A 17284-nucleotide genomic window follows, 5' to 3' on the forward strand; every position below is an offset into this window, starting at 1 on the left:
CATTTGTGTCCCGATGTCCCGGTCTGTAATTTCGTCAGTCGACAAACATGACGTCAGTCGACACACAAACATGACGTCACTCGACAGACACACAGACAACTTATTTTTATATATTGATGACATTTGGGTCCTATTAAGTCATGCTTCAGTAGCAAGTTCAAGAAACAATTCTGAACAACCAGTTTTACAGGAGACAGTGCCGAGCTGAACTCTGATTTAGGATTGTATTATTTTAAAAAATTTCTTCAATCTGATGATTTGTTTGGGTCAAATTAATAGTATCACTAGTATTGAAAAGAAGACTCGGATTAGTGCTTCAATAAAGACATGTCCCCATTGTTAAAAAGCAAATTAAGTGCATTGTTTTCTTTTTTAGGCAAACGCTATTTAAAAGATGGTGTGACCATCTTACTCTCGCAGGAATTCCATACCGTACTGACTTAGCCAGAACTGAGTATCTATCAACACCGGATGAGAAGCTTCGCTGGCAGTCAAATGCTTTGCCAAATGACGATCTTTGCGTTGAAAACGCAATAATGATTAAGGTATTTTTCTATGTAACGGCGCCATTGTTATCGCTTATTGTACGCATTGGTTAACAGTCTAAAGCCATGTTTGACAGTATATTCTTGCAGTAATGTAAAATGTGTTCGGGTAATGTGTGGGTAAAATTTCGCCTGACTTGAACTTCAGACTTTTTTTTTTTTTTGAAAAGACTTTGTTTGAACTTGTAAACAATTCATTTTTTTATTATTATTATTCCTTTAACATTAGTGTTCAATCATTTATTAGCTTTAAAAGTTATATTTGGCTTTAAGATATTTGTATTCAGAAAAATTTGTTTTGCTTGAAGAGTATCGGCTGAGTGTCAGAGGTAGACTTGGATAGTGTTTTTTTTTTTTTCATTTGGAAACGTCTGGGGAAATTTTTAGGAAAGATTAATGGAAAGTCCCTCAGTATAAATTAATACAAAGCCTAGTAAATGCAAAGTATTAGATATGCAATAATAACTTTCTGAATTTGTCACAGTCATCTTTGTCACCCTTATTGTTTGGTGCAAAAGCTGATGAAGTCCCTAGGTTTTTCTTATAAATGCTACAATACTTTGGAGTATATGATCAGTTTGCAAAGATTATGATAAATATTGTTTTTCTTTTTTTGCGAGGGGGATCATTTTTGTATCCCTGCCACAAAAAGGTCGTTTCTTACTCCGAATTAATCTAGGTAAGTCGTCCTCGGGACAGTTTTTTGGCTTTACTCTTTCAAAAACAACTAACTATAATAAGCGAAGTAATTATAACAGTGCAAAAGTGGGAATAAAAACAAACTAGGTAGTATTTCTTTACATTAACACCCCATAAGTAACCAAAAACGTCCCTTTCGGTTTTTTTATGTAATCTCACGTATCCTCTGTAAGTTTTAAGTTTAATATAGTATCTGCTTCCGTTTCACTAAAAAAGATATAATTCATATTATCAACCGATGATTCTGATGGCATTTATTGATTATTATCTTTACATTAATAAACGTTTATATATTGCATTGGTAGATGTATATTTATCGCGTATATATTTGCTATCTTTGCCATGTTTTGCAAGGCTCAGATACTTAGAATGTTTTGAAAGGGCTAGAAACTTCGCAGTAAGGATAGAAAACGGCATTTCAGGTAATAAATTATTGGAAAGCTTAGAAAACAGTAAATTGTATATATTTAAAATTTGTTTTCAATATTTTTTTTTAATACCATTAGGTAGTTTTTATTAACGGTAAGCAATTCGGGTATCCAAATCATGGGAGAACTATGTTGTTTATTCTTTTGTTAAATTTTTATTTCATCATAAATAGTACTATTTATGACCTGTTGTTATTGAAGTCTTTTGACATAGTATCTGCGTCAGTTTTGTATGATAGACAGATAGATATTTGTTGCTACAAAAGCATCATCGAGCCAAGGCAAAAATAAAAAAAAACAGCTAAAAAACAAACATTTACGGACTAAATAAAATAGCAACAATAGCAACAACGATTATCGCAGCATATTAATAACACAGCTTAACAGAACACTCATAATAAGGCACATAATACCATATTAACGCACAATAGTCTCACACAAAACAATAAAAATGACAAAAATAATACCTTCCGTATGACGAAGCCCTAAGAAGGCTCTTTCTTCATAAACTTGAGACAAGAAGAACGATCTTAGACTTAAAAACCCTCATCAAGATAGTTCATGAGAATTTTGGGAACGTAAAAGACAAGCTTGTTCAAATAACTCCCCAAAGCAACACAAGATCGCACAGTCTGCAATTGGAGCCTATGAAGATGAAGATTGCAAGATCTAGTTCTTACCATCATTCGTCCATACCCCGGGGCATGAGGATCTGGAACAAATATCTCGAGACTTTCAACGTAGGACGACTTTAAATGCCAATCGTGCTGCAGTCGATCCGCTCTTCGCCTGCCATAACATTTTTCTTTTAAAAAGGTATCAGTTATGTGGAAATTTTGTATTGAGAGGCGTGAGGAATAAATTATTTATTTATTTAAAAATAATAACACGAAAATAGATGGATAGATCGCTAGACATTTACTTAATGCTCTAAAGCCACAAGGGCCATGGCTTCAAAAAAATAACAAACAAACGAAAAACAGCTTACCACGCATCCAACATTAATTTCAGCACTCCCCCTCCCCTTAGGAAATCTCTTTATGTGTCATTCCCAGTTTTATATATTTTGCAATTTTTCTTGTTGTCCCATAATCTTTAAATCCCATTATGAAACCAACCACTGACATGTCCCCACATTACCAGAAAATAATGCCTTCCTTAAATCTTGTAATTCGGGACAAAGGGCCGTGAAGTGAAGTAGATCCTTGCCATTTTCTCCACACATAGGACATGAGTAAGGACCATCCATTACCCTTATGCTCCCTAATTATTTGCTCCTTTCTTCAAGTGCTAGAAAATTACCCCTCCCTGATATATACCACTTAAATTGCTTATGTCTTTTAACTTTAGGCTTCTGGCGAAATTTTTTCATGATTCTGGCCAAAAATTAGGTTAGGAGAGTGTCTATTAGGTCCCTCGCGAGAGTGACGTAGTAAAATCTTCACTTTTGTCTAGACATGAAGTGATACCAAGCCCTAAGCTTCAAATTGTCAATTTTTTGCTTTTAGTTGTGGAACCCTGTTTTTACTAGTTTCTTGTCACGTATGTCTCCTTGGTTTATTATCATTCGGAAACAAGCTCAGTAAAATTGAATGTGCATAAGAACTATCAGAACTATCCTCTTAGGAGTTATCATATGAAAGAGAGTTTGGCAAATTTAATAATTGATGATAAAAGAAATGATCAAAAATTGGATTAATTTGATTCTGAGTTTTGCACGGACATTACCCTAATTTATGTTCAATTCTTTTGAAATTCAATGAACTCGGAAAATGCCTCAGCAATATGTTAACTTATGCCCATTTAATGTGATAGTTGTTGGTATAACCCTCTTTTCTATTAATAGAGCTTCTATTTTCATAAGACATTGTTGTGATTATTACCAACAAATTCGAGTTTGTCTGGATTTGGATCAGTCGAACGATGGTTTGACTTAAATGCGTTTCAGTTACTGAAATCGAAATAGATAGAAATAAGTACAAATAAAACGTAGCAGAACGTTGTTAAAAAGAAATGTATGGACCTCAAATAAGTTCTCGCAATTTTTTGGTTACAAGAAAAAATGCAAAATAAATGTAAAGGCCCATTGTCCTTGCTTAAGGATCATTCTCAAGAATCTAAAATTTTTGTAATTGTAACGTTTTTTCTAAGTGCTGTTAGCGTCTCAAGTAATTCCTCCAGTTCTTAGTCTTCAAACTTTGATAGCGTGTCAGAATGAACTCTAACTTCAAGTTCAATCTGGCTATTTTTGAAGCATCTAAACTAGTCGCTGCTTGTCTTTTCAGACCGAGTATTGACTCCGCAAATCTTAATAAAAATCTTCAGATTTTTTCTTAAATGAATAGTGCAATAATATTCCCCGCGAATTCTCTTATCTTTGGCGCAAAACTATATGTTTTCAGATCTGATAATCGAAAAAAAAATTTATTCTATAGTGAACAAACAGGCACTGAGATTCCAGGTTACATACAGCACTTCCTCCTATATGCGTTACCATTTAAAATTCTATCCACGAAGTACTCCTAATGTTTGCTTTCAAGGAACAGCGGGAACTTATTCAAGGTCCATTTAGAGTCTTTTCAAAAGTTGTTTGACACTTACTGGTAATGTCTTGGTACCTAAACCGTTCCTTTGCGATACGTATAATCGGGCTAGTTCTGTTACTCTCTATTATAGTTAGATATAAATCAGGTCGTTGTTCAAATCTTTTCACAACTTGCGTGTGTCCTCCTTTTTCTGCAGATTTTGTCCTTGTGAAATTTTTTATTTAAATTTATCTTACAACATAATAAATAAGTCACCCAGGAAGCTTAGCTTCTCCGCGGAGTGGAAAATACTTTCAACATAATTTAAAAGAAAAGAAAATAAAGTTGATTCCTTAGTGTAGTCGAGACGCGAAACTTAATCGTAAATGCTTAAACTAACAAACCTCCAAGAAACCCGAAATATGTGGAACTAGTGATTTGTCAATGATTTTTCTCCAATTTTTGGTTTTGGTAAGCGTTGCTAGCGAAATTAATCATAATTTTCTTTAATTGTACTTCCAGCGTTTCAATCGTTATCCATTGATAATCGATCCATCTGGACAAGCAACAGAGTTTATCTTAAACGAATATAAAGACAGGAAAATCACTCGAACGTCCTTCCTTGATGATGCTTTCAGGAAAAACTTGGAATCGGCTTTGCGATTTGGAAACCCACTACTTGTTCAGGTAAATTTATTAGATTGGTTCTTCTGTCAAAAACAATTGTAAGGTTTCGTGGATTTTTTTTTTCTTATCCAATGCTCAAATCGATAAATTGTTTTGAATGACAGAATGAAAAAGCTCACTAGAACATACACTGCTTAGATTATAGTCAGTTTTATGACTAGCTTAAAAAGCTGAGGATTTGTCCTACATCATTCACTGATTCTTGCTGATGACTAGAGGCAGAACTTCTTGAGCTATGTTCAACATTAACCTATGCCCATTCTGGATTTTTGGGATCCAAATGTCGATTTAAATAATTTGGCATTAAAAATAAAATCTATTTTGACAATAAATCAGCTCTAGAAAGTTTCACAGTTGTTGTAACAAAGTCATCAGTTTACCTAAATACATTACCTGTAGCTTACTTTTAACAAAGTAGTTGAGCCTGATGACCCTTGGAGATATAACTAAAATAAAGGAAAATCTATTGTGTAAAAACAGTTATCTAAATAAAAATAATAATAATATTCTCCAGAAGCAGATTCCAGCATTAGGATCTTTAGTTTGTTATGACGGCGGGAATGCGTGAAAAAGTATGTCCTATTCAAAGACCACCAAACTTACCATTACTTATTCAAGTCCAAACAAGAATTAGAAATAGTTGTATACTTTGGGGTCATTCACGCTAATAACAAATTAGTTTGACTTTTTTTTCTTTTTTTGTCGTTATATAGAACGGATTTTATTAATAGATGTTACTTACTATCATGACTCGGAATACTTCTTAAATTTCCTTGATTGGAACTAGTAATTGATTTCATATTTAAAATTGAAGCTTAAATGTATATGATTGTTCTATAAAAATGGCATGGCTAAAAATGTGGCTCTACAACCGAACTACCTAATGTAGTTAAAACGGCGTTATCAGTATTGTGGATTGGGCTGTGGCTAAATTACCCGTCACTATTGAGTTGAACTTCAGTATGCTCTAATGATACTTAAAACTTTACAAGTTGTCTGGAAAGCAGCGTTAAATTCGTCGTTAGATCGATAACATTAGTATTTATTTATATGCTATGATGCACCTAAACTTGGATGCTTATTAACATGTTGAATGTTACCTTCTTCTTTCTATTACTTAAAGTTAACGAAACGTCCAACTAAATTTATACTTTTTTTTCTTCCAGGATGTTGAAAACTATGACCCGATATTGAATGCCGTCCTCAACAGAGAACTCCGTCGTACCGGGGGCCGTGTACTAATTTCTCTTGGCGGACAGGATATCGATTTTTCCCCAGCCTTCACTATTTTCTTATCAACACGTGATCCGTCTGTTCAATTTTCACCTGATCTGTGCTCTCGTGTGACATTTGTCAACTTTACTGTTACTCGTGGATCATTGCAGACTCAGTGTTTGAATGCTGTCTTGAAGGCAGAGCGCTCAGATATTGATCAAAAGAGATCAGATTTGATGAAACTTCAAGGTAGGAAGTTATCTTATTTAACTCTTCTGCTATTTTATACTTCCGGTGAAGCGAGCCGCCGAGTTCTTGAATTTGCTCTCTTTTCCTGTTAATGGCAATAAAAGGTTTTTTTTTTTTTTTTTTTAGGGTCTGGGCTAGGCTCTAGCTCTGAAATTAGTTGTTTTGTTTGTTGTTTTTTTTTTATTTACCGATATTTCCAAGAAATCTGGTCTGAAATTGAGATAATTTCTTCTTTTGAAGTCAATTAAATGCATGATGTTGAAACTTGATTGTTCTTTTTCGTTTATCGATGTTCTCTAGAAACATGGTCTAAAGTTGAGAACATTTCCTCTTTTGAAGCTGATTAAATGCAACACATAAAGTTTTGTTTTGTTGTATTAAATACAACGAACGAAGCGCTTAACTCTTTTTTTCTTTTTTGGTTCGAATTCTTGATGTGTCATTTCGAGTCGTTAGAAATGTAACAATCGATCCGAACCATGTCTTTTTGTTCGGTTTGGTATTGTAGCTCAGATTAAACAATTTATTCTAGTTCAATTTATCTTCATTATAATTTATTAAGTTTTAATGCGGGAAATAACCAAAATAGAATGAAATTATCACCACTTTAAGTCAAAAGGAAAATAATTGCGAATTAAATGGAAAGAAATGAGAAACAGGTAAAATGACTTTAAAAAATAAAGTCAAACTAAATCCATTTAATATTTGAAACTTTTTGAATTCATGTCAAGAACTCCTTTTCAACAATACCAAAATAGAAATCTTGAGAAAACGAAAATTCTATAGACAGTAGAAAGAAAAAGAAAAGAAAGATTTCCTTGAATATTTCACCTGTATCAAACTAGGCGTCTTTTGGGTTGAGACAGAAATAATTAAAAACATAAAGATTATATAACATGACACAGAAACATCAAAAATATCTAAAAATCGAAGAAAAATACAAATAAAACTATCAAATAAATATAAGTACAATGGCCACTCCATATCAAACTCAGTTGTAGAAAAGATTTTTTATTCTTTTTCGACGGAAAGTATAAAGTGCTAAGGCCAGAAAAACATATTCTAAATATCAGGAAAAGAAAAATGTACAAATTGGCATAAGCTATGAGTGTTTTAATAAATTAATTTGAAATAACCTAAACCAAGTTAATGTTACTAGAGGTTGTTGTTTTACCTGAACAATGCATGCTTTAGTGGTAAGTTCAGATGCACTGGAAAAAGATCTCAGTACCTATGAAAATGGCTGCTTTAGCCTTTACTTTTTTTTTCTAGTAGGGAATAGTTAGGCTGGCCATTTTTCTCTCTCGTTACTATAGTCAGGCAAAAATCTATTTCTTAAAGGAAGTCTATCAAACATGAGCGTAATTTTCTATGAGGTAGGGGGGCAACTTCTCCTCCCAGACCTCAATTGCCCACCCCTAGACCCCAGTTCCCCCCCCCCTAGGTGGAATTTAGTTTCTTCCAAAATTTTATCCAAACTAAAATAAACGTGCATCATTCAAGCATCCAAAGAAACAGATCGGTTTTTTTAGTGCGTATTACCTGTATAGTACTATAAAGTACCTCTATTGTACTAAATAGTACCTTTGTGGTACCAAATTGCTTGTTTTTAGTTTTTATTGTCTTTTTCACTTTATTTGGGAAAATTGGCTCCAACTTTGTCCTCCCCCTCCTCCAGGATTTTGACTAAATTACGCCACTCCTATCAAATAACAGAAAAAAAACTAAGTGGAGGTGTATTACTCATTCCAGAATACGTTCTAAGACCACACTGGCTATGCATGACGTTCGACAAAAAAAACTAATAGATACGAATTAAAAAAACTTATAAAAAAAAGTATAAAGAAACCAAAGCGAGTGTGATTTTCATCCAGTGGAAAAGCCCACAGGAAGCAAATGACCATTTTTCTCTGACTGAAAATCACCCTCGTATTGGTTTCTTTATTTTTTTAAGTTTTTTTTTCTTTCTTCTTATTTTTTCATTTTTTGGTTAAAAAACCCATTCCCGAAAGGCGAATGAAATATCCCACTGCGATTTAAATATTCCATCCTGCTTGTACAAAACTATTCGGCTCTAAAATAAATCCTTTTTAAATCCTGCCTTAAATGGATGTGTTTCGTAAAAATGGCGCTATTTTTCTCTCATTTTGGCTTTTTGTCTACAATTTGTTCACTGGATATCCTGTTTGAGCCATTTTCTTACAAGTGTCTTGCATAGTCTCCACAAAAACTTTGTAATTAGTTGGTGTAGCTACAGTTCAGTGTTTTTTGTTGTTGTTTTTTTTTGTTCATCTTAGAATTTAGTAAGTTCCTGTAATAGAAGATGACTTATAGGAACTGTACCTCTGTTGTTTTTTTTTTTTTTTTTTTTTTTTTTTTTTTTTTTTTTTTTTTTTTTTTTTTTTTTTTGTCATCGTAGAGTTTAGTAGGCTCCAGTTTCCAGTAGTAAAGGACGGTTTCTATATAGGAAACTGTATGTCTTCTCGTTAGCTTAGAACAAATGCCTAAAACAAGCTTTAGTCTTTTATTGATAAGTTAGATGAAAATGTACTTGCTTCTGAATGTACTGCTTCATTTGTTTGTTAAATCTTATTTGTGAGCCATGTCCTTTGTTCTCCCCTCCACCCATCATGCCACTAAGTATAGTAAATATTGATGAAGAAAAATTACCATTGGCTTGTTTCATTGGAAGCATGGACTCAATTACTAGGCGAGAGCAAAATCCTTTTCCCTCTTTAAATGCCGTTTTTTTATCGTTACTATCATTTATTTATTGCAAAAGTGCCCTTTTTGGAAGTAGGTGCATTAAGATTTTATTTTTTTCCAGGTGAATACAAACTGAGATTACGTCATTTGGAGAAGTCACTGCTCCACGCTTTGAATGACACGAAAGGTCGTATTTTGGATGATAATACCGTCATCACCTCCCTTGAAACGCTGAAACATGAAGCAGCCGAAATTAGTAGTAAAGTGGTTGAAACTGATAGAATTATTGCTGAAATTGAGACAGTTTCCCAGCAGTATCTTCCATTGGCTCAGGTATATGTCTTCTTATTTTATAGATTAAAACGCCATAATGTCTATTTCTAGCTCTTATTTCTTTTATATGTTTTAGTAGTTTAGTCAGTTCTAAAATTCAGTAGAAAGTGCAACCATTATGCGAGTGACTAATTTAAATAGAATGATTAGTTAGTGTGTCGGGAATTTCTTAAAAACAATTATTGACAGAGGAACATTATATTTTCGAAGCTCGTTAGAAGTTTTCTGAATTGTTGTTTGAAAGAAGACAAATTTTGAGTATGAACAGTATGAAAAAACTTCTTGCAATTCTGAGGGATAAGTGGAGGAAACCCCGAAATTATTACCTCTGTTCAAGCATGTTGCTTGCTTCTTTATTTTTCTTCTTGATGTATATTTTGTTTTTACTTCAAAATTAATTCTTTTTCATAAAGATAATGAGGAACTATAACTGTCCTTTTTTTCGTATATATATATATATATATATATATATATAATTAATTAATTAATTAATTCTCAAATTAAGCAAATTAACTTTAAAAAAATATGGATATTTTCTCAAGACACCGGAATTCAACTCGGTGAATATTTCGGCCCTATGTTTAAGGGATATGTCTTCAGCACAGCACCAATATATATATATATATATATATATATATATATATATATATATATATATATATATATATATATATATATATATATATATATATATATATATATATATATATATATATATATAAAATTAAAGAATAATTTTATCAATATTAAAGTATTAAAGAGTCCAACCCTTAATTTAAACCGGATTATCTGTTGGAGAAAAGTTTTTATATGTGGATGCTTGGTTTCGTCTGGACGTAATCAACTATTACAAAGGACAGATTAAGTGTTTAAACACTGATATTAGGCTACATTCTGTTTCTAAGACGATATTCTAAGAATCAATACCCTAAGTCAATCTCACTTTTTCGATCGCATTATATTTCTTAGTACATTCCTGATAGTTTTTTCGAGTGTTTGTTTCTTAACTGTATATTCGCTTAACCGTATATGCAACAATTTCGGGTAGCTTGGGTTTGCTTTTAGTTTTGAATTTAATTTGAAAGCTTGTTACAATTATAATTTAGAACTGAATCGAGTTAGGTGTTGAACTAACAATCAGTAGTGCTGAAACAAGAAAGAAGAAAATGAATGTCATGTGTTTAATAAAGATTAGATTCTGATTTATTAGTGTTGCTCATCATTAATCAATATTTAGATGTAAGCCGTAACTAAAATATCTGTAGCCTTCATTAGTACTGAATTTTACAATGTGGCCTTCCAAAAAAAAGTTTGCCCATCCGTGTAAACAAACATCGTGTTGACTCTCTTTTTTAAATTGTCGAGTAGTGGGGTTGTGCTGTGTTTTGCTTTTAAAAATGTACTTAAAAAGAAAGACCGTGAAACCCGGATCGAAATATTCAATACCAATAAGTGGTGTGGCTCATTCTAGCTCTTTTCTTCAAAAATATCTTGTTATGAGGCTCTGCTGCCATGTAAATGTTAAAATTCTATTTAAAAAAAAAATCTCCGAAATTCAGATCAAAATATATAATATTAGGATAACAGATGATTTTTATCTGACACGCAGCCAGAGGCTGCCCCCGAAAGTTTCTTTACTACTTATCTCGTATTTTTAAAATAATTTGCCCAGTTTTTGTGACTATTTTAATTTATATCCCCTTCCCACGTAGGAAAAAAACATGAGCACGTGTTAAATTACATTCCATTTATGTGGGTATTTCTCAGTCATTAAGTAAAAAATCCATGGCTTTAATTTGGTTTCATATTTACAGGCCTGCAGCAGTATTTACTTCACAATGGAATCCTTACCGCAAATACACTATTTATATCAATACTCTCTTCAATTCTTTTTGGATATATATAATTGTGTCCTTCATTCGAACCCACGGCTACAAGGAGTAACTGACTACAATCAAAGACTATCGATCGTCAGCTATGATTTGTTTCAGGTATCTATATACTCTTTATATTTCTCGTCTTATGAAATTATTTAAAATTTAAATGCTATTTAAGGGTATAATCTTGTTTGATCCATTGTTAATAGGTTTATTAGCTGGTCAATTATAGATTTTCTGGCTGTAGCCTCTCATTTTTGAAGTCTGACAATCGACTCCCTGGACTCCTCTAATTTCTTAAGGTACGACTCTAACTCCCAAAAAATTATAATTGCCAACTCAGACTTCTGTTTTCTTTTATAATGTCCAGAATCCAGTTTTGATGTTTTACTTTTAATAGTAAGTTAGCACCATGGATTTCTAACTTTTTTAGTCCACTAAATTTTCACTCGCTATAATAAATATTTACTATAAGAACTAGAGACTTTAAGAAAACCTGTGGTATAGACAATAGAATTTAAGGCTAAAATAATTCAATTGATTAGCCAACCAAGCTGGCTATTCTTCTGTGAAGTTAGAACTGAATTTTATTATGTTGAAAAATTACGTAATTTATATATAAAAGATAAGTGTCAAATTCTTTCTGGGGAACAAAATCCTGGTTTCTCTTTCCCTTGATTTTAACATCTGATAAACATATGAATGCTTGTTGTAATATTCATCAAAAATATTTATTCGCACAATGAAAACTTTTTTTCTAGCTTACTTTTGAGCGTTTGGCCCGTGGAATGCTGCACATTGATAGACTTACATTGGCTTTGCTGCTGATTCGTATCTATCTGAAAGGCAGTGGTATTGAAGCGAATTTGGAAGCGGAATTTGACTATTTCTTGCATGGAAATCAAGAAGTTGGACATGTAGCAGATCATTTGGAGGCTGCTGCCATTTTGTCTCAGAAGTAAGTTGTTGTTGGCTTGTAAATCTCACTCTAATTTAATTCTTGGATTGCTGTTTGCTCTAAGGTTTGAACGTTTAGACTTTTTTCTTAGAATGGGGTGTTTTCCAAACAAACGACATTTCAGACAAACCCTTCTTCTTTCTCTTTTGATTTGGGACTTTCAACTGAGATATAGTTGCTGTTTTGTTTTTTTGTTTTTTTTTTGTAAAAGTGTTATAAATCTTAAATCATTGATTCAAACTTTGAAAAAAGAATAATATATACTTTTCTTAAGTATAATTTGTTTAGTTTCCATATGTATGGGTTCGTAGGGTTTTACTTTATACCCAAAATCGTCAAACACAATTCTTTAACTCGATGTCTAATATAGATTCTGTAAGCTAAAAGACTGACAGATCTTTCCTCCTCGGTACTTGAAACCAGTACTATCAACATTGAGGATAATGGTCTTCGGGCTTGTATATAAAAAAAGAAAACCAAAAACTGTCAGACAATTCAGATGAGGCAGCTTCTAGGCTGAATTTGCCGACATTAGTACCTATCAAACCTGACAATAGCAATACGACACTAGTATTGCATTCCAAACATACTACAAAATGTGCAATTTCAGGATAATGGTGATTTTGAAAAGCTGAGCCATTCCTGTGTAGAATGACTCAGCTATTCCTAACTTATTCATGTAAAAGTTGAGCTAATGACTAAAAAAGGATTAGAGCGAACTAAAATTGATAACTTTATAAGTCATAATTCTATAATGATCAAAAGTTGGAGACTTTTTTCAATAAACGACAAAGAGAGATAAAACTCTAAAAAAAAAAAAAAAAAAAAAAAAAAAAAAAAAAAAAAAAAAAAAAAAAAAAAAAAAAAAAAAAAAAAAAAAACCTTAAACGAGACGACGGCCAGTAGATAGGAGAGACTAAAACAACGCGGATATTTCGCCTGTATCCAAACAAGCCGTCCTCAGCACAAGATAAAAAGAAAACTAAACTAAAAACAAATAAAACCACCACCAATAATAATAAATACAATTGTTGCTACTTATCCACGTAGGGAAAAGAAGCTATTCGAGTTACTTCAATGAGAACATCAAAGCAACTGACTTTTCAACAACTACTTTTCGTACTTTTTTCAACAACTTGTGATTTTTATTCAAAATAAAAGCTCTAGTATTTTAACGTTCCTTGATGTAACTACGAAAGTGAACTTCGGTCGCTCTAAGGGATGTTTTTGCTGTGTGTGCGATGGTGGAAATAATATTATTTACATTTGGGTGTCGGCTAAATTAGTATTGATGCGTGACAAGGCTATTTGATTTCAATTTGTATTTGTAAATAAATACTTTTCTTTAGGTTTATGCCATTCAAAAGCTTACCAGATAAGATAAGCAAGCTTGGTAATGAGTTTGATAGTTGGATAAAGCATCCGACCCCTGAAGTAGTGGTACCCATTCTATGGTCTTCTGACAAGCCAATTCCACCGCAGAAAGAAACGATGTTCAAGCTTCTCCTTATACAGGTAGTTTTCCTATATATTTTATTCTCTCTCCGAGCCAAATCTTTTTTCTAGATATCTGAAAACACTTCTTTCTTTTAACTGCTTTGTACACCACCGAATGATCACGTTTGTTTCTAATTTACGTCCTACAAAAAGAAAAATACTGTCAAACACTGGCTGGAAGGCGATTTGACATTGTTCATTCTAAATTGTGCTACACAAAGTTTTTCATTATCAAGTGTAGGAACAAACAACAGAGTCTGTAAATTTTTCGCCAGGTGATCGGTGTATTGAAATGAATATCAGTAATGAATGTTTTTGCATTGTCTTTAATTTCTGAACTTAGTACTTTAAATCTCTGGACAGTTCTCAAGTTAAAAATAGACAAAATCACATTGACACAAAGAAATAAAAACTTCAGATGTCTATTTTTCTCCAATATATCCATGTCTCCATTATATTCAAGATTCAGCAATGTATTTTATATTAACAGTTACCATAGCACAGTTGGTAAAATGCTCTATGATGGATTTGGGCTCAAGCCTCACTGTGGTAAATACTGTTTCTCCTTTAGGGATGATTCACCCCCCCCTCCTCCCCCTTCGTGGTATAATAATCCTCTGATTTTTTTTCCCCTGTCCCTTAGGTTTTATTTGCTGTTATGAACTTTTGCCTAAATAAATTGCAAAAACGATTTGGAAGAATTTGCCGATTATGATAATGATAATGTTATTTTTTTAATGATTTTATAAAGTCCGCTTGTTCTTTTCATGTCTTCAATAATACATATTTGTATTCTTCTAATTTATTTGGCTGCTACCATTATTTTTTTTTATTGTTATCTTCGTTAGAACTGTTTTCATTATTATTGAAAACTGATCCACTCAGTTCTGATTCTTAGGGAAGGGAGTCAAAGAATTTTTCTCAAAGGGCAATAAACACACAAAATTTTGGAATTTAGATAACCAAATCTTCTTACGTGATGGTATCATTATCATCCAAATTTAACAACTAAGTTGTATGCGAACCCGCAATTGGCTTTAATTTTCTTTTCGATGTTCGCTTTAATTTTTATTATAACATTTTGAACTTATTTTCTGCATTATTTTAGGCATTCCGTAACGACAGAATCGTTGCTTGTGCTCACGAAGTAGTTAAAACTATAATGGGTGAAAGTTTCCTTGGTTCCGGTGAGCGGGAAGTAAATCTGGCCGAAATGCTTGAATCCCAGGTTAAGCCATCGTCTCCAATTCTCTTATGCAGTGTTCCAGGCTACGATGCCTCTGGTAGGGTAGAAGAAATCGCAGCAGAAAGAGGTGCTCCCCTTACCTCCATTGCTATGGGCTCAGCAGAAGGCTTTACTGAATCTGAAAAGGCTATCAACTCCGCTGTGAAACTTGGAAGGTAACCACTTTTCGTTATTATGAAGGCATAGGCATCCATTAAGAGGAATTATCTAAGAATAGCTTTAGACTCTTGTTTGACTAACTGTATGTTAAACAACGAGCTGTGGGAAAAATGGTCTTTTTGTTACAGGTTCATTGACATTTTCTCAGAACTTTTAAAGAGCTTATTATTGCAATTGAATAGCCTTTGTGGTTCAGGAGTCATTCTTAAATAATTTGAACAAAATGTCAAACTTTAGTGTATATAAAGAAGCATTGAGGATTGGGCCAATCCCTGTCATATATCTAATGATTTCTGTTCGTTTTAAGTTTTAATGTTTCTCCTTACTTTCAGTTGAAAAAACTTCTTTCTTTTACTTTTAAAATAAAAGATGAGCTTTCATCCAGCAACGCTAACAGTCAATTCATTCGTGACCATGCTATCAATGCATTCTAACAGGCGACATGAACAAGCCCCAATTTCTTGGGCTGTAATAAAAAGAAAGGGTTGAGATTTCTAGGGCATGTTATAAGAATGAAGGATGACAGATTTCAAAAGATTTTGCCTTTTTACTATCCATTTGGAGCTACATGAAAAAGCAGGGTCGTCCCCATAAAAGGGGACGGGAAAAGGTCACAAGGAAGAATATGAGTTAAATTGGAACTTCACGGGAGGGGTAAAGAGTGAAGCTTTGAATAGGCTGGGGGTGGAGGAGGAATGTGCGCAACTGTAGTGGCCTCTGGTGATTTAACGATTATATTTGACGCTCGGGGTTTACAGGGCTTAAATATTAAACAAAAGTATGTGCTGCTTTTGCAAGGCTCACACTAAACGAAAATTTAGAATTTCACGCGGGTAAAATTAAGTATTTTGTCTTTTTGCCCGACAATGTTTCATTATCAAAAAAGTAATACAATAAAAATGGCTTTGAATCTTAGATTTTTGACGTTTTCAATTGTGTAGCAACAGATGTTTTAGAAAAGTCTTGATTTTATTTTGAGAACTCCATATTTCCCAATTGGTTTTGAAACAGGTCTGGTTTTGAAAATTAAACGGTCAGCATCATAGATTTCTGTATTCACATATACTGAATTATCAGCAACGATTGGTTTCTAAAGATGGCGTTTGGGTTAAGATTCTTTTCTTAAACATTGATTCAATTGTAGAAAGAAAGAAATTATGAAAGGAAAAAGTGAATCTTTAAGCAGTAACAGGAATTATTTGAAAAGAATTTTATTACTTGTTGCCCATCCTAAGAAATCGTTGAAGAGAAAGAAAACACTTGTAAATGTATGCTAACTTTGATTTTTGTTATGAAATTACTAATGGATATTTACGAGAGTATAATTTTTTAAAGATGTATCACAATATATTTAAATTGTTTCGGTGACTTATAACAACTAACGTGATGTGTATCTATGTACTGAGCAATTATGAAATTCCCTTTTATAGATGGGTCATGTTGAAAAATGTTCATTTGGCACCGTCATGGTTAATGCAGCTTGAAAAGAGGTTGCATGCTATGCAACCCCAACCCAACTTCCGTCTCTTCTTGACCATGGAAATCTCGCCTAAAATACCTGTCAACTTGCTAAGACAAGGGCATATCCTTGTATTTGAGCCACCCCCAGGAGTAAAAGCTAACCTGACGAGGACGTTCAACACGGTAAGCCTTTTTTTTCGTAATCACTGTTTTTTCAATAACTCACCGTGTTCTTTTTGTGCCTGGAACTAAAAAGCATATATCAAATAATTTTCAGAAATGAGTTTTTTTTTTCAGAAATCATTCTGAAACGAGTCATCCTCTGGAATAATCAGTGGAGTTTTCATTCACTGTCCTATTTTGAATGTAAATCCACATTTACATAATGAGGCGTAGAGGACCTCATTATCTTAAAAATCTCTTCAGTACCTTTAACTCAAGGAATAACTTCCCTGGTATTCTGCTTTACATATCTAGATGAATTTGCTTTTTAGGAACCAGATAGTTTGTGTTTTTTTCTTTTTCTTTTTTTTTTTACTTAAATCTAAAACAGCTCCTGGAGAAATCTTTAGCCTTTTTCCCTTTCTCCTATAAAATAATGAAAACATGAGATTTTGCCACATTAAGCCAAACGGCGAGGCCCTTCCTTCCTTTTACACTACTTCAAGCCTCCAAATTGCTTTATGTGACATACTTAGC

The 17284-nt window shown here is 33.0% G+C and overlaps 1 protein-coding gene across 1 annotated transcript in view; it reads left to right on the forward strand.

The window, feature by feature from the left end:
- The window catches only part of LOC136034766 (dynein heavy chain, cytoplasmic-like), a gene marked incomplete in the record, with an annotated part of 269617 nt that overhangs the window by 234706 nt on the left and 17627 nt on the right, over nucleotides 1–17284 (forward strand). The window contains 9 exon segments of the mRNA XM_065716167.1: nucleotides 377–545; nucleotides 4720–4884; nucleotides 6051–6348; nucleotides 9176–9387; nucleotides 11202–11378; nucleotides 12026–12222; nucleotides 13572–13737; nucleotides 14828–15120; nucleotides 16555–16768. Of these exon segments, the coding sequence (XP_065572239.1) occupies nucleotides 377–545; nucleotides 4720–4884; nucleotides 6051–6348; nucleotides 9176–9387; nucleotides 11202–11378; nucleotides 12026–12222; nucleotides 13572–13737; nucleotides 14828–15120; nucleotides 16555–16768 (1891 nt within the window).

Source organism: Artemia franciscana, chromosome 13, assembly GCF_032884065.1.
Source record: "Artemia franciscana chromosome 13, ASM3288406v1, whole genome shotgun sequence".
NCBI lineage: Eukaryota > Metazoa > Arthropoda > Branchiopoda > Anostraca > Artemiidae > Artemia > Artemia franciscana.